The sequence below is a fragment of the Marmota marmota genome, unplaced genomic scaffold, assembly GCF_001458135.2.
Source record: "Marmota marmota marmota unplaced genomic scaffold, marMar, whole genome shotgun sequence".
Lineage (NCBI taxonomy): Eukaryota > Metazoa > Chordata > Mammalia > Rodentia > Sciuridae > Marmota > Marmota marmota.
In genome coordinates, this window is record NW_026000068.1 from 21,778,129 (window position 1) to 21,799,224 (window position 21,096).

Genomic DNA, 21,096 nt, shown 5'->3' on the forward strand with positions numbered 1-21,096 from the left:
CTAGAGGCACTGAAATGTAAGGCAATATATACAATGCATCTTTATCGTTTACACTCTTTTTCTAAACAGAAAATATTGTTAGGAAGTCCTTCCTCAAAGTCTCCTTTCAAAGTACTACTTTTCTATTGTCATCTGAAAATATGCTAGCTCCAGAACAGTTTATGACAAGAGCTTAAGAGAGACTATATAAGGGACATATCAGCATGTTTCAAAATAAGACAATGGGGTGCTCAAAAATTTCATCTATAGCATCCACTTTTTGAAAGCAATATCTATTCTCCAAGAAATCTGCAAAGTAAGAATCACATACCAAAGAAGTGTGTTGTTTATTTTATGATCATGTGTGACTTAAAAAAACTTTTTTTGAAGGTGGGACCTATTTTATGTCAACAGAAAAAATAAGTAAGAAGTACGGAGTTCCTATATACGCTCTCATTAACCCCCAACCTCTGTAGTTCTCTATTATTAATATATTGCATTAGTGTGACACATTTCTTAAAATGAATGAGCCAATGTTAGTACATTATTATTAACTAAAGTCCATATTTTGGACTTCACTGTTTGTTGCTACATGTCTATGGGTATCAACAAATGTATAGTAACATGTGTCCATCATTATTGTATCATGTAGAATTGTTATTATTTCATACCATAGAAGTCCCCTGGACTTCACCTCCTTCCCTCCTCTCAAGCCCCTTACAACCACTGATCTTTTTAATGTCTCCATAGTTCTGACTTTCCAGAATGTCATATGGTTGTAGATATACAGTAGGGCCTCTTTCACTTAGTAATGTGCATTTAAGTTTCCTAAATATCTTTTTTTTCTAAATGTTCATTCTTAAAGCACTGAATGTATAATGGTTTATTAATCCATTCACGTACTGAAGATACTTTGTTGGGTTCCAAGTTTGAATAATGATGAATAAGTTTCTATAAGGATTTGTGTTTAGGTTTTTGTGTGAACATTAGTTTTCAAATCATTTGGGTTAATATCAGCAGTTTACATATTAGATCATATAGTATGTTTTATTTTATGAGAAAGTCTCTCTGTTTCTCAAAATCATTGCCCTAGTTTGCATCTCCCTATGTAAGGAATAAGAGGAATTAATTGCCCCACATCCTCACCAATATTTGGTGTCAGTATTTTGTATTCTGTTCATTCTAATAGGTGTACTGGTATCTCACTGTTCTAATTTGCAATTACTATGGACATATGATCTTGAACATCTTTCTATATGCTTATTTGCTATCTGCATTTTCTGTGAGATATCAATATCTTTTGTCCATTTTTTGACTGTATTGATTTTTTATACTTGAGTTTAAATTTCTTGCATTATTTAGGAAGCCAGCCCCTTATCAAACACGTTTTGCAAAAATTTTTTCCCAGACTACATTTTTCCTTTTCATTTTCTTAATTGTTCTTTTATATTTCACCTCCAAAATTCATTTTAAAAACTTTTGGACAATTAACACCCATCTACCATGAAGTATTAGAGATCCTATTTCCTCCCATAAGGATGAAAGTGATTTTATACTTTTCATTACTGCATCCCAACAATATATACACATACACAAAATTATATAGTTAATGTTTATTTCTCACACAGATCATTACATCTCTAATACTCTATTTTGATGCTTATTTCTACAAGGTATAATATTTACCCTGACATTTATTTCCAGACATTCTAAACAGTGATATCAACTAAGGATAGTTATTAATGTCTGTAGGCTCATTACTTAGCAATGAATTTTTTTATTTTAAGTTGTCTTCTATCAAAATTGGTTTATCTGTATCTTGTTTTATTAATATTATACTACAGCAATTCTATTAATGCAATTTTCATTGATTCACTTCACTAAATTTTCTGAATGAATGATGTCTGTATGTCATCTGAATATGTCAATGATCTTCTACTGGCATTATTAAAAAGCTGAATTCTTTTCTGTTTTCTATACTGATCTCAGACATTCTAGATAATTTTATGAAATGAGAAGTTCCTGCAATTATGTGAAGCATTCAAATGTATCTATTAGATGAATAAATTCACTAGCTTTGGGAAGTTTACTGATACAATTATAATACTCCTCAAAATGTTGTACCCTCCCCACCAAAATGTTAAATATGTTCACATTTTCTACATTAGAATGAATGTATGGTAAGGGAACTAATTTGATTGGCATTCTTCACTCACTCGAAAACTTCTTGCCAATAAAACATATAGTCTGACAAAGACAAGCATTATTGAGTTAAATCTGAATTTCAGGTAATTTTTATATTATGTAATACAATTCCTTTATTTTCACTCATACAACTTTTTTTAACCTTTCATCAAAAAGATGTCTACTGTAAGTAAAAATAAAATCTGTAAGAATTAAAAACCAGTGTGATTAAGGGGCTATTCAATCTAAATTTGAGATAATCAGCATATTCCTTAATTCAGTGCCCTTTCTTTCCATTTTGTATAACTGTCTACTTTTAGCTTTAATCAAAAATATTTCTATTATAATCAAAAAAGTAAGAACTAAATACTAGTATGATTAAGCAGACTCAGGTTCACAGCTTAAAAGGATTTTTTTTTTTATGAAAATAAAACTAATTTTCTTAATTCTTAAAAAAAGTTTTAAAATAATACACTGGGGGGGAAATACTGAATTATCTACGTGGTAAACAAAAATAAGCACTATTTAAATATTAGTTTTTATCTATTTTTCCAATTGTTAAAATTCTAAACAATTAACAACACTGAATCTTAGCTATTGAAATAGTTGAACTCTGTCATTACAGGATGTCACACCTCTCTGCCTTGGTGCAATCCTCTTACAAACTGAGAAATCATAAAAAAGGTTAAGATAAAAGAGAGGACAGTTTTAGCCTGGTATGGAAAAATTTGTTAATTGGGATCATAGGCTCAGTATTCTTTTGAAGGAAAATGGACTTCAGCTTTTTTCAGGTCCAAGGTTTGGAAAATGAGGCAAATAAGGGCAATGTTTAAATTTTCTAAGTCTACTGAATGTCGGTCAAAAGTAAACTGGCCAAGCTGGTGTTGCTCAAACCTTGCAAGGCAGTGTTAGATTCTGGCAAATAGTTCCCTCCCTATGGTGGATTCAGTTCCTCCCAAGAGTCTATAGGGCAAGTTACTGTTGTCAGTAAGATCTCTTAAGGACAGAATAAAAATTTTTCCCTTTTTTATAATTATGCAGCCATTTTAATTTTTATTATGTTTCTGTGCAAAATCATTGTCTTTTATATGATAAAGATTTACTTTTATATGATGTAAATCTCTGTTCCATTCCCACATCTCGAATTTAAGGTATTTAAATGTCCTCTTTCCCATTAAATTATATGTACTCTGAGAACAGGAAACTTGTTCTGTTTAGCTAACATGTAAAAAATTTTAATATAAGACCTAAAGTTCTAAGTCAGACTTCAATACTATTAGTATACATGGATATATCTGGCCGTCTTTTCTTTCCCTCAGAGAAAAAGAAAACTTTCAGGTGAGAATGTGTGAGAGACTACTAAGTACAAAGAATAAACTCTCACTTAGGTAGAAATCTATGTTAATTCCTTGAATTCTTTATTTTGAATTCACAAACAATATTCAATCTCTTGCAAAAATTTTTAAAAACATGTACTTTTCAGTTATTTATGCAGTGTAACAAATCACTCCAAAATCTATGGACTTATAACAAAACCACTTTATTATCTCTGAAGATTTTGTTTTTATTCCACTCTTGCAAGACTACAAAAGCAAAAGTAGTTGATTAGCATTCATAAAACATATTTTTATCTCCTAAAGTTGGACCACTAGTATGTTTCTATTAAAAGCAATAAACATTGTACTAAACTAATTGAAATCTATTTCTTTACTAGTTTAATTCTATCTCCTCATCAAAAAAACAAACAAAAAAGAAACCCCAAACCTCATGTTAATAACTGCACACTATAATATCTGGATAATACCTGGACATTTCATTTGAGGTCTACAAAAAAACTAAGGAAGAAAGTAAAAATAGAAGTTTGGAAGCAGGAGGAAGGTGGAGAATTCTTCTCTGAAAGAATTTTTCTTTCTCCTCTTCACAAGGTAAGAGGGAATGAGAGTTCCTTCAAGAGGGTTCATTGGGGAAAAATATTTAAGAAATAAAGTTCAAAAAGGATAGCTGAGTAAACAAATTCAAGTAAAAAAAATAACTATAAAAAGAGTTGCTATTGCTGAATGTCATGAAAAGTAGAAGGAAGCAATAGTTAGATAAGTAAAAGTACTGGTAGCAAGCAGAGCTGTACCATGGCCTGTCTATGTCATGCACCATGAACTCCATGGCTCAGGAGCCATGACCCTCTTCATTTGGTTTCAACTTCTTCATATGAATAGGAAAGGGGGATTAAAATATGCTTCTCTAAAACTCCAATTCAACAGTCATATTTATGCCCATAGTAATTTTAAAAAATCTAACTAGCATTAGCTATAAATAAAAAATATTAAATTGTTCACTTAAATCAGATTAAATTAATGGCATAAAAGTATAACTTAAGAAAGCTGTGTTGTTGTTGTTTTTTTTATGTATCTCACTCTCTGTAGCAACTCTTCAGATAATCTCCTCCAAGAGAGGCACAAATGCCTTCACAGAACATTATTTTTCAATTGATTATACTCTAATTTGCTCAATGTCTTTATTAAAATATGGGATCTAAGACCAAGATTGTTTCCAGTGTTTGATTTGGCATAATTAATAAGCTTACTATTTAGCTGGATTGGTATAATGTACACTGGTAAAATAACACTCTGGCAAATACCTGGTTCATTCTTTGTGGTAAATGCTCAGGTAAAATAATAATGCTCTGATAGTTTAACTGCTTAAACAGTTATATCACACTGTGTGATTATACTGAATATAGACTTAAAACTTTTTACTTACTATAATTACAGCCAAAGACATTTGCTACCACTCAGTATACTGAATTTTTTAAAAAATTACTTAAAATTTAATGAAATGTGATAAAAATAAAAAAAAAAAACACAAGAGCAGAAAAACCATAGCTCATAATGTGGCATATTCACTTCCAGCATATTTTATGTGAATAATGTAGTCATATTTGGAATAAATAATTCTATTTCTATGACACCCTTCATAGAGCCAAGAAATGCTCAATTTATACTCTGACAAAGTATTATTATTATAGTTCTTTACACTCTGAATTTTTTTTTTGGTTACTCTTTTATTGTTCACTTCACCTTATTAAAATGTACAGTACCTGAATATGTAGGACCTATTAATTTCCTGAGGAGCTCAATCCAACTCATAAACTGTAACTCCAGCGCAAACGTCTCTCCTCAATTCCATGTTCACATGTATGGTGCACACAGACATAAACAAACTTCTACTACATAGGCATATATGTTTATTCCACATGTCCAAAATCAAATTATGTTCTCTACCCAACCAAGCTTCTTCATCCTTAACTTTCTCCATCTCAACTGATGACCACTCCAACCTCAGGCAGTCATTTTTTACTTCACTCTCTAATACTCCACACCCATTCTATCAATAAATTTTATTGGTTTTGCCTTCAAAATTTATCCAGAATCTGACCAATTTCTCACCATCGTCACTTTTACCATCTTGGCTAACTATCACTTTTATGCATTATTCCAGTTACCTCCAAACAAATCTTCCTGCTTCTTTCTTTATTGATCCCCCACTATAATCTATTTTCACAGTTCTGAGTGATCATTTTAAACATAAGGCAAATCACATAAAAACTCTGGAATAGTTTGTTTTACTCAGGAGTAAAAAACAAAATCCTTTCTATAGCCTTTCTCTTTTTGACCTATCTCTTGTTACTTTCTGTATTGCTCATTCTCAATTCAGTCAATCTGTATTTTCTATATGTCCTTCAAAAAGAATGTAGTTTTTAATAAACAAAAAGAAAAGTTTTAAAAGACAAAACTGAAAGAGCGACTGGGATTGTAGCTCAGTGTTAGTGCACTTGCTTAATATAAGCAAGGCTCTGCGTTCAATCTCCAGCATCACAAAACAAAACAGAAACAACAGTAATATGCCCTTTTACCCAAATGCTTTCACTATTAAGTACAGAATTATATATCAAGGTCCACCACCTTTAGAAGAAAAACTATGTTACCTTACAATCTATGTAAGTTTCAAGGGCCTTGGTTGCCTAAGCTCCTAATGAAGACTTTAGTGGAGAGGCTTCTCAAATAAATCAAAACATATGGTGGAGTGCCACAAATTCTGGGTTTGGGATTGAAATATAGTTCTCAAATCTTGTTATTTACTAATTTTCATACCTTGACTAAGTCATTATTCCCTGATTCAGTTTTCTTATGTATAAAGATGAAGAGCTTAATTTGTAGAGCTCACCATAAACTTGGTGTTTCACAAAAGAAATATATAATCAACAAAAATACATCTAAGGCTGACTTATCCCCAGTAATGTTACCAAATGTTCTAAATTAATTTACACATACAAAAGAACACTGAAGCGCAAAATAAAGAAATAAATAACAAATATCAGAGGCCTGAATTTTATACAACTTCAAAGACCACATCTGGGAGACAGGCATGTGTACCCGGGAAGCCAACTCAAAAAACAGCGGTGGTGTGTGTGGCTCACTCTTTTAGGAGCTGCAAACGCAAAGAAGCCACAAACCTACAGTTCCTGAAGAGAATACTGACTTTACTCAGCTATTGTATGGCCCCGGAGTAGGGGACAGATGGCTCCAGATGACTCGGGGGTTGAATTTATCTGACAAGATGTTAGGGAAGTGCTTCTGACTAAAACAAACCTCCAGGTAGGACTAATCACACGAGCGAGAGTGTGGGAATCTGGGTTGCACGTCGTTTTCTCTTTAGCGGGTTGGTTCCAACAACTGTGTCATCCAACCTGAACTACTCACCCGGTCAACTGGGCCGTAAGAACTTATGAGCTGGGGAAAAGTGGCCCAGATCCTGCACAGTCCAACAAATTGCTAGCCGGCCATCTGCTACAGAGACCGTTGCTAAGGAAACCGGCAAAGATCCAGCTCAGCCCATCAACGCCTTCCGGGTGGAGACGAAAGCACTCCTGACGTAGTTACGTGAGGGACGCACGGAGGGGGCGGGGCAGCGGTAACCGGGTCAGGGAATGCGTGGCGTCCCACCGCGCATGCGTGCTGTGCTGCGCGGGCTCTGGAAAGGTGGGGCCATGGCCAGCGCTAGGGTCCCTCTTGACGTAACTCTGAGAGAAGCCACCCAACGAAAATTGCGGAGATTTTCAAAACTGAGAGGTACCGAAGGAGGAACCGAGATCTCCTGGGCAATGAAGAGGGAGGGTGTCTTCCGAGGATTGTCGCTTCCTTTCTGCCTCTCACCTGCAGTCTTTAAGTTGCTGACCCAGGAATGGCAAATACTTCATTTGAGTGTTTGTCACCGTCCTCTCTTTACGTTATGCTTAGTGCCTTTTTAAAACTTTATTCCTGGTAGTGTAGACATCAAAATAAAGGAGGAGGAAGGAGAAAAAAATTTAATCTGACTTTTGAAGCTCTAAATCGAAGTTATGCATTGCTTAGTTCATTAGAGGAGATCTGGAGCACGCTGTTTTGACCCTTATAAGTGAATTTGATTTTGCCCTTACTCCCTGCCGGCTACCCCTCACCTATTTGTTCTCTAATGCAAATGCTTACTGAGAAGGGCAGCAATAGAACATGGAGGAATTATGGCTTAAGTTTTTAAGTGGAAGTTCCGTATTTAAAAACTACCTGTGCCATTTATCATTCCTTGTACAATTATCTAATAAAAGTATTTTATTTCCAGTGATTGCCTAAAAGCTACTAGTATTTGGATAACAGTAAAATATTATCCGCTATTGAACCCTAGCTTACAGGTCTTGTTTGTTAGCTAATAAAAACCCTGGTTCATCCTTTTTATTGATAAAGAAGTGACTCAAACTGTTTACCAAAAGTGCATCTGTATTTTAAGGAGTTCATCAGAAAATTGGGACCTTTTATGTTATACAGTACCTGGTGTCATAGTCCAATAGCCTATGTAAACTTCCATGACTCATATTAACGGAAGAAAAAAAATGAAGTAATAAACAGCAACATTGAAGAAATAGGTCCTTGGATTGAATGTTTCGTAGCCAACAAGCCCTAAGTGGCTCTGATAGATGAGAACTGATTTTTAAAGCAGGATACTCGATTATTTGGTTCTTTGTGTATTATTCTTATTTAAGAATTGAAATAATAGTCTTTGGAAAATAAAAAGAACCTCACTTAATCAAGAAACATTAAATCTTTTAGAATTTCTTAAAAAATAAACTGTAAACCCTGAAAGGGGAAAAAAAAAATTGAGCAGTCCTCATTAGAACTATTTTAATCATAAAAACAGGACACTAATTATTCCCTAATTTTCAAATGCAGAAGATGCATTTTTGAAGAGAATTATGGAAGTTATCTTTTCTTTTCCCTTAAGAGAGGCAAACTTGTAACAGCTAGAGAATTCTGATAATATTTGTTATCATTTTCTTGCTTTTTCCAAATAGGCAAACCTGTGGCAGCTGGAGAATTCTGGGACATCGTTGCAATAACAGCAGCTGATGAAAAGCAGGAACTTGCTTATAGGCAACAGCTGTCAAAAAAGCTGAAAAGAAAGGAATTACCCCTTGGAGTTCAATATCATGTTTTTGTTGATCCTGCTGGAGCCAAAATTGGTACGCATTTTATGAACAGGTTTATAATACAAGATTCTGGGCAGAATAATAATTGAAGAAAAGCTTTTCTGGGTTTATAGTTCATAAGCTCCACCTATAGCCTTTACAAACTTTAAAATTTGAATGTAAATTGACCTTTCTAAAGAAAGATAAAAGGCATAGCCACTGTTCTTAATCCATTGTGACTTATAGTGGAAAATTTCCAGAATGTATTTGAAAGAGAATTTTATTAGTTTTAATGAAATTTTGTAACTATTCCTTTGGACATTATCAGTAGACTTTTTACGGTGCCTCCCAAACCCACTGTTTTTCAGAAATTTACATAAAGAAAGCAAATCAGAAAAAAAAATTAAATAAATACATACATACATCATATATAGATGGCCACTTGGGAACACAATGCCGAACACAAAATACAATGCATAACATACATTCATCGTATATAGATGGTCACTTTAGAACACACTGCAGAATGTAAAGAACACAAGTCTAGTGGTTTAAGTGTCATAGAATATTTACTTGAAAATTCCAGTTTAAGTCAGCTTTGTTCTTTGACCTTCCTTCTTTCCTTTGCAAATAAAATTAAATGCTGTTTTTCTAAAGGCTGTTTTCCATATGATACTTAAAGCTGAAGTCCCTAGCCACCAGCATGTATGTGTATAATTCTATCTTTGTTCTTATTAGCCAGTGTTGTCTTAATTCCATCAACAATGGGGTCAGTACTTGTATTATTCTATTGTATAGATAAGACTCTAAGGTACAGATCTTGCCTAGTTGGTAGTTATAACTAGTGTGGTTGTTATGTTTGGGATGGTTTTTAGTCCTAAAAATCTTTTTAGATTTTTGTGAATTTTATTATGTCACCTTGGGTTTATTAAAATACAAATCAATAGAATAAATTTTATGATTTGTAACTCCATGTGTTTATATGTCACAGTCTTCCTGTGTTAAACATTGTATAATTTAGCATTTTTTTAATTACTATTTTTAAGGAGAATATTAGCAAATCTTTTGTTACTGAGGGCTGCTTTCTAGGTTTCTTTACTGATATTCATTTGTTTTATTTGCTATGGCATGTATTTATTTTATTTTTTACCAGTACTTTTGCTGTCAATTTTAGCCAAAGCCATATTCTTATCCTTATCTTTAAAATAATCATATCCTTAAAATTATAACCTTGATTTTAGTAGGTTTCTATTAAACAAGTCTTCCTTTTTATTTACTTTAAAGGAAATGGAGGATCGACGCTTTGTGCTCTTCGATGTTTGGAAAAGCTATATGGTGATAAGTGGAATTCTTTTACTATCCTGTTAATTCACTCTGGTAAAGTTATAACTTTATTAATTTTATTTTCTTTTGAATTATTCTACCTTTGTTACCTTGGGGACTGTTTCTCCCTTTACTCCTATTTATTCTTTGAAATTATTTTACTTTGAAAAAAAATTATCATACTTTTCTTGCTATTTTAGGTAATAAGTGTACAATGATTTTCACAAAGTTTATTGTAAAAGTTATTCATCTCATACATCATCATCTTTTCATGGATATTGTTTTGTCTTTCATATGCATGTAGAAAATTATTCTTCCTTAAATGGAACTCATTGAAATATGATCATTTCTCAAGAGTTCTTTGGAGGAGATTCTTGCTGTGGGGAAGAGGCCAATTTAGCACTATTATTACTAGACTTCTGCTAAAACTTTCAGTCTAGCACTTTTGTCTGATTATTGTTAACTAAAGGCCATAATCCTTAGAGTTTTAAAAACATAAAGAAAAAATGACAAGACATGGAGTCCTCAAGTATGTATACCAAGGGGGAAACACACAGAGATAAGGAAATTTTAAAACAGAAAATTGAAAGAACATAATTTCAGAATAAAGCGTAGTTTTGGGGGGTTTTTTTGGTTTTGTTTTTTGTTTTTTTGTTTGTTTGTTTTGTTTTGTTTTTGCATTTATACAAAGAATAGTTTGAATACACTTTATTGTGTGAAAATTATGGTTACATGAAAACTTCTGTTATTTTTTATTATATGCTAGAGGACTGATGAAAACTTTGTCATGGATTGTCACTGGTCCAGGGACACATATATTTTAAAAGCATTCATCTACATAGTCTCTAAGGCTTTTTTCATTTCTTATGATTCACATATAGGATCATGATTGTTTGTAAAGATGATGTGAACAATGTACAACCAAGTTCTGGTTTCTAGACTAATTAAATGTAAAACAATTCAATTTATAGTTTTAGTCTAGAAAAGTAACTATAACTCTTACCGATTTAGTGGAAATTTTAATTAGACACCAAAAAATAATACATAGTTAGAAATATAGTGGGCCCTCTATATCCATAGGTTCCACATCTGTAAACTCAATCAACCATGAATAGAAAATATTTGAGAAAGAATAATTGAGGCTGTACTAAACATTTGCCCACATTTTTCTTATCATTATTCTCTAAACAATACAATATAGCAACTATTTAATACATTATTTTAATAACATTACTTTATATTACAATTTACTAGAGATGATTTAAAGTACACAAGAGAATACTGCATGCAAATACTGTGTCATTGGATGTTGATATCCTCCTGGGTCTTGATCCAGTCTCTGTGAATGCTGAGGGACAGCTGTAGATAATTCATTAGTGCTAAATTTTACTATTGTCTAGTCTTGGAAAAAGGAAAAATAGAAAGTTATAATTAGCTGTCATTTGTTGAACAGTGTACTAAGTGCCAAGTGCTTTATCTGTATTATTGATCTCACAAAACATGATAAGGCAAGTGTTATTTCACTTGTGCTGATTTGGAGTAAGTCCAAAGATAAAAAGCTTGAAAGTGGTGAACCAGGTTTGAACTCAATTTTTATCACTCTTTCTACTAAGGTAAGCTACCTCTCACTGTAATTATTTGCATAAAAATGATATACGATATTTAAAGTACTTAAGAGAACACTTTTCAATGAATTAAGAAGTTATGATGTTCAACTTACAAGGAAAAAGCCTGTTTAAATGAAAAGTAAGTATAAATTTTTAAGTGTTTTAAGTGTATATAATTTGAAGGAAGATGATGCACCTGAAAATGAGAGTTTAATAGAAAATTATATTTTGGAATTGTTACATTGTTATTTTTGTAATTTTTTTCTATGAAATAAAATTTTAATGTGTGAATTTAAGAGTGATTGAAATTTATTGTTTAAATGCAAATACAACATCAAGTTTTAGCCCAGTCCTTTTTACTTGTTATACAGTTGTTCAAAACAATTTACAGGCTCTATAATATATTAGACTTCTGTACTAAACTAAAATCTTTAAAATTGTATTATATCAAATGGCTACAGGAGAATTGCTGTTTCATTTTTAATCTGGATTTCATTATCCTTTCTAGAATTATAGTAACACATAGAATATAAATATATTTAGAGATATTTGAGTTATAATGGATGTCCCTGGATTTTGAAAATGTTATAAATATTAGTACACTTTAAATGTTTATTCTTTTTAAATTTTATAGGTGGCTACAGTCAACGCCTTCCAAGTGCAAGTGCTCTGGGGAAAATTTTTACTGCCTTACCACTTGGTAATCCCATTTACCAGATGTTGGAATTAAAACTAGCCATGTACATTGACTTTCCCCCACATATGAATCCTGGAATTCTTGTTACCTGTGCAGATGATATTGAACTTTATAGTATTGGAGAATTTGAGTATATTAAGTTTGATAAACCTGGCTTTACTGCTTTAGCTCATCCTTCTAGTGTGAAGGTAGGTACAACACATGGAGTATTCGTCTTAGATCCTTTAAATTCTTTAAAACATAGGGACCTTGAATACAGATGTTGCCATCGTTTTCTTCATAAGCCCAGCATAGAAGAGATGCATCAGTTTAATGCTGTGTGTAGACCTGGAAATTTTTGTCAACAGGAGTTTGCTAGGGGTGACACTGCCTATCTCCAGTTAGACAGTGAGTATGTCTATACAGATAGTGTATTTTATATGGATCATAAATCAGCAAAAAAGTTACTTGCTTTTTATGAAGAAATAGGCACACTGAACTGTGAAATAGATGCCTATGGTGACTTTCTGCAGGCTTTAGGACCTGGAGCAACTATAGAATACACCAGAAACACATCAAATGTCACTAAAGAAGAATCAGAATTGGTAGATATGAGGCAGAGAATATTTCATCTTCTTAAAGGAACATCACTAAATGTTGTTGTTCTTAATAACTCCAAATTTTATCACATTGGAACGACTGAAGAATATTTGTTTCATTTTACTTCAGAGAGCAGTTTAAAGTCAGAGCTTGGCTTCCAGTCCATAGCTTTTAGCATCCTTCCAGATATTCCAGAATGCTCACGTAAAGCATCCTGTATCATTCAAAGTATATTGGATTTAAGATGTTCTGTGGCACCCGGCTCAATTGTAGAGTATTCCAGATTGGGGCCTGATGTATTTGTTGGGGAAAAATGTTTTATTAGCAATTCTTATATCATAACAAAAGCTGTGGTGCCTGCATACTCTTTTGTGTGTTCCTTAAGCTTGAAGGTAAATGGACACCTAGCATATTCAACCATGGCATTCGGAGTGCAAGACAACTTGAAAAATAATGTTAAAACATTGTTAGATGTAAAGTTACTTCAGTTCTTTGGAGTCTCTTTTCTATCATGCTTAGATATTTGGAATCTTAAAATTACAGAAGAATTGTTCTCTGGAAATAAGACACATCTGAGTTTGTGGACTGCTCGAATTTTCCCAGTTTGTTCTTCTTTGAGTGAATCAGTCATAACATCGCTAAAAATGTTAGATGCTATAAAGAACAATTCACCATTCAGCCTGAATAGCTATAAGTTGTTTTCAATTGAAGAAATGCTTGCCTACAAAGATGTAGAAGATATGATAGCATATAGGGAACAAATTTTTCTAGAAATAAGTATAAATAAAAAGCAGTCTGATTTAGAGATACCATAAATATTGTATACTTTGCCCTTCTATGAACATGATTGAAAATACAGGCATTGTCTGTAGATATTTTGGGGAGGATTTAGTAAAGCAAATTAGTGAAAATTGTATTATTTGCTGTAGTATTTTAACACAAAAATACAGATAAACCATTTTTAATTGAATATTTCAAAACTGACTTCAGAAAAGAAATACATTTTAGATGTTTTTTTTTGTTGTAATTTTCTTTTTATAAGGATGTATATGTGGAGCACTTTTGTTTATATCATGAATACTAGTTTTAAAGGAAATTTTAAACACTAGTCTGTTTAGAACTTATTCATTTGCTTTTGGACTTTGGTTCAAATAAAGTCTAAGTGTTATTGGCAATTCTCTCCCCAAATATAGTCTTATTTTTAAAAACTAATAAAAATGACATCTTACAGGATCTTCCAAATACTGTAGGAATACTTTTCCAAAAACAAATTCATAGCTAACAAATTCAGATTAAATCAATGCTTAATATTTGAGATTATTTTAATTGATAAATAACTAGATACAAATTGTTCTGATAATAACAAATTGTGTCTCATTGATCTTATCAAAATGAAACAAAATTATATATTATTTTATCCTTTTATACTTGAACATGTATTGCTAAAACTTATACCTTTTATCTGAAGTTATATTCTGCAGGAAAACACATGCGTGCTCTCACACACGTATACATACATAAATAAAATCAGTTATCTGTGGGGAAGGTGGTAGGAATAATTGAGGTTCACTGACAATTATATAGTTTCACCATGGACATTACATTCATCTTCTCCTAGCACTCACTTTATCAAAATTGTTAAAGTACCAGGTGGACTGATTTTACTTTCCATTTTTATTTTCTGTCTACATATTAGTGGCAATGCTGAGAAGCAATAATTGGCCAAAAGGTGGACAAAAGGAGCAAGGCAAAAGTATAAAAAAAAACTGTAATAGTACACAAATGATAAATAGCTTCAAGTAACTAAAATTGGCTAGAATCCCAGTCTATATATTCCTATTTTGTTTTAAGCACATAAGTGAAATGTCTTCATATCAAATTCTAATAAATAATTACAGACATGATGTGTCAGTTTTGTGTTCTAAATTAAATTGGAATAAGAACTAGTCTGTGCCAGTTTTATTTATATATTAACGTCAATATAAAAATAATTGGTAAACTAGAAATGACTTATTTAAAACCCTTAATTATTTATGTATGGACATATTTTTATTTTTTCAAGGTTCTTTCCAAGGAGAAAATAAAATGTATAGAGGTTATTTTAACATTTATTGATTTAGAGCTTTCAGAGAATTTTATGTGTGTGTTGTTTATTAAAAGCTCAAGACTATAATTTTACCTAATTTAAAATGCTATTAATTATGAGAATTGTTATTAGTTTATGTTTTACTGAGAGAAAACACTACCGATAAAGTATGACATATTGCTTTATTGAATAATTTTTATGTTTATTGGAGATCTCTTCTATTCATTTAAGCATAGACTTTTATAATTTAATCTTTTGAATGTAATATAAAGGAACAAAAAGTAAAATATGGAGATTTCACGAAGATATTTCTGCAGTTTGACAGAGCCAAACTCTTCTGAAATGCTTTCAATTCACAACTGTTGATACCCATATTTCCACCAAGAACTATCTTCTGTGTCATCAAAGTGATTAGTAAGGCTACATATTTCTAACAATGCCCTAGTGTGCTTTTGTCTAGATTTTACACCAAGTGGCAGATAAGGCACCTGTTATCTGCAAGCAATAGCACCTGTTCTGCAAGTTTTGATGCTGATGCTTTACTGCTTGACAAATGAAGTTTCATTTTTGCTAAAGTTTAATCATGTCCCTAAAAAATAGGTGGCCTCAATTCAAAGTCAGCAGGAGGTCTCTGACAAATTGATATGTTAGTTATGAAAATAATTGGTAACCATAAATGACTTGTCTATCTAAAGTATAGAGTGTGTGAGATAGCGAGAGAGTGAGTGTGTGTGTGTGTGTGTGTGTATGTGTGTTTGTTTCTAAAGTTCTTCCCATGGAGAAAATGTGGTAACTGTTGTTAAACATGTATTGATTAACTTTCAGAGCTTTCAGGAATTAATGTTTATCATTCATTAAATGCTTAATATTATAGTTTACCTAATCTTAATTTTATCATAATCCTGCACAACACATGCATTCTATTTAAAATGTTATCTGTTCAAAAGTTATGCCTGTCTCTTACCTAGGGATGTATTGCTTTGTGTGTAGTATCAGAACCACACATGTATCAACACTGTACCTAACTCAAATGAAGTAACAGTCACATCTACAACTGATGACTAAGTTCACATGACAAGGAACTCCATTACTATTGCTACCTGTCTAATAGTTGTTTTAAAACATATCAATTCTATGATACACTCTATATGTTGAAATGTGGAGAAAAAAAGATGAATTAGGAAATTAGGAACTTTAGTCTGTATTTTGCCTATAAGACCTTCAGAAAGTAAGTTACTCTTAAACCCCTGTGATGATAAGGGGGGACCTTTTTTGGATAAGTGGCTCAATTTTATGACAGTCACTTTTTTTTTTTTACGTTCTATTTAGCCTTTCAAAAAAGATTCATAGTTTTTGTTTCTGAATTTTATCAGCAACAAAAAAGCAAGGCCTGCATGTAAATTGTACATTTCCTCTTGATTATAATTTTAATTTTATAAAAGCACAGCACTTAAATCATATACTCTGAGGCTAAAGGAATGCTATTGCTTGTAACTATTTGTATTCTATAAACTTGTTGACGAGCTAATGATGAATAATGACTTATGATTTGGAGATAGATAGGTCAAGTTTAGGTAACATAGGAATATTCAAAAGTGCAATGATTATGAGAGCTGTAACCTCATCAAGGATTAATCCATTTGGTTTAATAATTTGAATGGACTATTGTGTGAACAGCAGTTGGGGTATGACTGTAGGAATTAGGTCACTGGGGACATGCCCTTGGGAATTATATTTTGTCCCTGGCTCCTCACTCTGCTTCCTGGCTGCCATGGGTTTAGCAGCTTTCCTCCTCCACACCCTTCTGCTACAATGTTCTGCCTCACCTCAAGCCCAGAGTGATGGAGTTGGCTGACCATCAACTGAGATCTTCCAATGTTACATAAGGACTACCAAATTCAACAATAGAATCAAAATCAAACTTTACCAATGGCAAAATGTGTGCGTTATTATACAGCAAAATCAGAGACGCCATTCACATTCATACCATGATGCCCTCTGGACTTGAATAACTTGTAGATGCAGAAATAAGGGAGGGGAGCGGGTATGAGGGTAGGAAGAATAGTAGAACAAATTGGACATAATTATCCTGTGTACATAGGTGATTACATGACCAGTGTGATTGTACAACATGTACAACCAGAAGAATGAGAAGCTATACTCCATTTGTGTATGATATGTCAAAATGCATTCTACTGTCATGTATAACTAATTAGAACAAATTTTTAAAAATTAAAAAAGGAACTTTAATCTAGTCAAGCAGAATTAAGATAGAGGAAAAAAACAAAATATTATTAATTTGCTAAATAATTTCAAATTCTCTTCTTAATGTTGTTCAGTTGAATAACCAAGTCTTCATTTCTGCCAAGAATTATAAGAGAAAAATCTTGAATTTATTTAGGGTAAGTAATAATTAGAGCAACTATTATCTACTTAAATTAACTTGAATTTCTGTTTTTTTAAAATTTTCTTTAGGCAAAGCCAAGTTCCTTTGAGATTAAAGAACAATTTTTATTGTTTATACTTAATGAAATTACACTATCATAATTGACTTGTTTAACTTCATCAGGGATTATTTCACATTGCATATTCTCCTTCCCTCCGATATCTATGCGCTCAACTCTCATATTACTGTGTTCTTCATATTCCCATTTGTCTTTATTTACACAGGAATTTCTGAGTAGATTTTTTTGTATATAAGAAAAGACAATTTACAGCTTGGAAAGTTAATAGTTCTGTACTTGTCAGGGTTACCTGTATGAGCCATGATAAACCAAACTTACCATAGAATTCAAACTTAACAATTTGGCTGTAGTTTAGTAGACCACCATTTTTGGTTATGCTAAAATTTGGTATGAAGGAATAATAAAAAATGATGATTACCTACTGCATTGATACTTATAGAATTAGAGAAAGATACCTGTGAGGAGTAGCTATTATCATCCATGTAAAGCAATTTGACTGTTGATATTTGTTTCTAAAGACATTCACCCCAAGGGCCTTATTCCCCATGCAAGTAAGCAATTGAAACAAAGTTAATGTTTCCTTCTGGGTAGTTGGGCAAGTAGTCTGTCCTTCTGAAGCCACTGGCTGCAAGGATCTCTTACCCATCCAACTTTATAAATTTCAACCATTCAAACACAGCAATTCATTCCTGATTATTGCAGACTGGTGCAGTCCATCTACTAGTGTCATATCCCAGATATCTGTGCCATACTTATTATTTTTCAATGCATTGCTGAAACAATCTAAACTCTAATGTCTGTTTTTTTGAGGGCACTATGTTATGATGTGTTACAGATCTGCTTGTTGAATCTCCAGCCTTCTTAAAAGCCAACACTTTGTGGCTAAGTAAACTGCACATGTGAGTGATTTTTTTTTTATTATTATTCATCTGTATTCACTCTTTTCTCTATGCAAAAGAGTCAGACGGTTCAAGTTAGTTTTAATTTACCACTACCTTGTAAAAAAGTGTCACATTTACCCAGGCAAGAATTAAAGCATTTACACTTGAGGCAAAAATCTTTTAAAATACAACTCTGTTGAAATCGAGTAAGTGTTCATTTCATTTGCAGGTTGAGAAATGTTGCACTGTTCAATGAAGTTTTACATGATTGGTTTCTTTCCTATTATTTTTAGCCTTGGGCTTTGAGGAAGTAAATTATATTCACCAATATACTGTTCCTCCGAGAAGTTTCAAATATTTTTAGTAAAACCTAAACCTAGAAAAATTTACACAAAAAATAATTATGATCATAACTACTGTTAAGTGCAAATATTAAATGTACAGGAACACTGACAAGGATATCAGCTTATAAAACTCACTAATTATATATCATTGACACCAATTTTTAATGAAATTTAACTTTAAAAAAATCACTCACTGAAATTAAAGTTAATAGAATTCCTAATTAACTATTATCCAGTCAAATCAAGAGTTGTTTATGGAAACTAGGTGAGAAAGGTTTTCTCCCTTTTAGTGAAATTCTTTTGTACTTGTTACAATTGATGATACTTAAATAGAAAAATATTTGCCATGAGTTCAATAAGAAAAGATAACAATTTGTGAAGTTGTTCATGTTTCTTATATCATCATTTATCTATATATCTCTAGACTATAAATGTACCATAATTAATAACCTAAAAATCTAGCCGCATTTTGCATTATATGAACCTTAAACTTTTCCTCTTTTCTGTACAACTGTATCCACATCCTCTTCAGGAAAAAAAAATCCCTTCTCACAATATTGTGTGTAGTAGATTTCTCTAAATAATTGTGGCTACAGAAAAAGGTGGTAGGAGAAAAAAGGATATATCAGAGCAATGAAAACACAACAATGTATAAAAATAACTGTTCTTAGAAATTCTTTGCCATCCTCATCACCAAGAATTTCTTCACTTGCTATTTTATTGTAATTCAAAATTACCTTTGACAACTTTTTTTCTCTTTCCTTGACCAATCCCTTATTAGAATACCAATTGTGTCCACATTATCTCTAGGAACTTGAATATTAAGTTTTCATTCTAATAGGTTTCCCAGTTTTGCTGACAACCCTCTTCCAAACACTAGGCTGATCTTCACATATTCAGACATATCAGATATTCAACAGAACTAAAAGAACTTTTCATTACCAAGAGCCACTTTTCCATAGAAGGTTTTAGCACCCTTGTTATACAGTGCTTTCTTTAATTTGAAAGTTGAGTATAAGTGATTCTACAACAATGAAAAAGTGCTCTTGTTATTAGTGGTTGACCACATATTATTACAATCCTTTTCTAGATATTAACCTCTGCTGCTTATTATTGAATGATATTTATAGAGATGGAAGGACCTTAGACTAAACTTCACGAATACTATGAATAGTTATGTAAGGAGAATTTTAGTTTATAAAAACTATAGAAGCTTACTGATATCACCTAAGTGTGAGGCACTTCATTGCCTATTCCTGTGATAAAAGAATATTCCATAATGCTGTATAATCTTATCTCTGTCTTTGTTATAGTAAACCAGTGACTTCACCCAGGCTACAATTTCTGAAATGAAATCTAGAAATATACTTGATAATTCCCGAGTTTATATATCCTCAAATGTGAAGCATATATTTTGAGTGTTCTGAAGCACTGTAATTTAACAATAATATCCAATAAAATGGGACAATTTATTTGTAACATTTTTATGAGGACACCACTCTAGTGATTCTTTTTTTAGGGGGGGAGATTGGGGTTGAACCCCGGCACCTAACCACTGAGCCATATCCCCAACCCTTTTTTGTATTTTATTTAGAGAGCGCATCTCACTGGGTTGCTTAGTGCTTCACTAAGATGTTGATGCTTGCTTTGAACTCAAGATCCTCCTGCCTCAGCCTCCCTTCGTTCTCTTATATCATAATTTTCCCCTCTCTACTGAATCATTCTTAGCAGTACGCAAATATTCTTGTATTTTTCCAGTTAAATAAGAGCAAAAAACACCTCTTTCTTAACTCTACTTCCTTCAGTGATTAGTTTCTTCTCCCTTTACACTAAAATCTGAAATAAATTGTGCCATTTATTCTTCAGCCCAAAGTAGACTTTTAGCCCCACTTTTCCACCATCACAGATCTCCTGGGCTTGTTCTGAACATTCTAAGACCCCCATTTGCTGAATGCAATGGTCATTCTCATTCACATCTTCATGGCCTTTCATCAGCATTATCTCAACTGACTACTCCTTCTTTGACCTATATTCTTTAATTGACTTCAAGATTCCCCACAACTCCTGGTTCTTTTCCAAAGTCATTGGCCACTCTTTTAAGTCTCTTTAAACTGTTTCCTTATCATGATCCTTATGTCTCCTATCACTAGAAAGAGGTCTTTGTGTTTGGATTTCTGTATACATATTCACTTCTCAAGAGATCCATTCTCATAGCTCATATTTGCCATGATTTCTCAAATCTTCATTCCTCATTATTAAACTATAATTCTTGCAAAGGGTAAAAGTATAATTCTATAAGTTGTGAGCATGTTTCAGATTTATACTTAGTTAATTAGGAAACCAGTAGCATAATGAAGTGGGTTTTATACAAGGAAGAAAGATTCTATATATTTTTATAAGAATTTTGTCCAATAGCACAAATACAAAGTGCTGGAAGACAATTACCAAGAGTTTTTCT

The 21,096-nt window shown here is 32.4% G+C and overlaps 2 protein-coding genes across 2 annotated transcripts in view; one reads left to right on the plus strand and one right to left on the minus strand.

Annotated features, from left to right (window-relative positions):
• Nucleotides 1–7,086, minus strand: part of Lrriq3 (leucine rich repeats and IQ motif containing 3) — a 177,490-nt gene extending 170,404 nt beyond the window's left edge. The window contains exon 1 of the mRNA XM_015490411.2: nucleotides 6,921–7,086. The gene's annotated coding sequence lies outside the window, so the exon portion shown is untranslated. The remainder of the gene's footprint in view (nucleotides 1–6,920) is intronic.
• A 50-nt stretch (nucleotides 7,087–7,136) lies between these two features.
• Nucleotides 7,137–14,037, plus strand: Fpgt (fucose-1-phosphate guanylyltransferase). Its single transcript, XM_015490512.2, has 4 exons — nucleotides 7,137–7,289; nucleotides 8,543–8,710; nucleotides 9,941–10,033; nucleotides 12,221–14,037. The coding sequence occupies exons 1-4, from the start codon at nucleotides 7,148–7,150 to the stop codon at nucleotides 13,675–13,677; spliced, it is 1,860 nt and encodes a 619-aa protein (XP_015345998.1). The 5' UTR covers nucleotides 7,137–7,147; the 3' UTR covers nucleotides 13,678–14,037.
• Nucleotides 14,038–21,096: the final 7,059 nt, after the last annotated feature.

Bases quoted from the DNA above. Each gene is read 5' to 3' on its own strand.
- Fpgt (XM_015490512.2), top strand. From the start codon at position 7,148: ATGCGTGGCGTCCCACCGCGCATGCGTGCTGTGCTGCGCGGGCTCTGG. The intron at 7,290-8,542 runs GTACCGAAGGAG...TTTTCCAAATAG, and splicing joins GAGATTTTCAAAACTGAGAG to GCAAACCTGTGGCAGCTGGA. The intron at 10,034-12,220 runs GTAAAGTTATAA...TAAATTTTATAG, and splicing joins TATCCTGTTAATTCACTCTG to GTGGCTACAGTCAACGCCTT.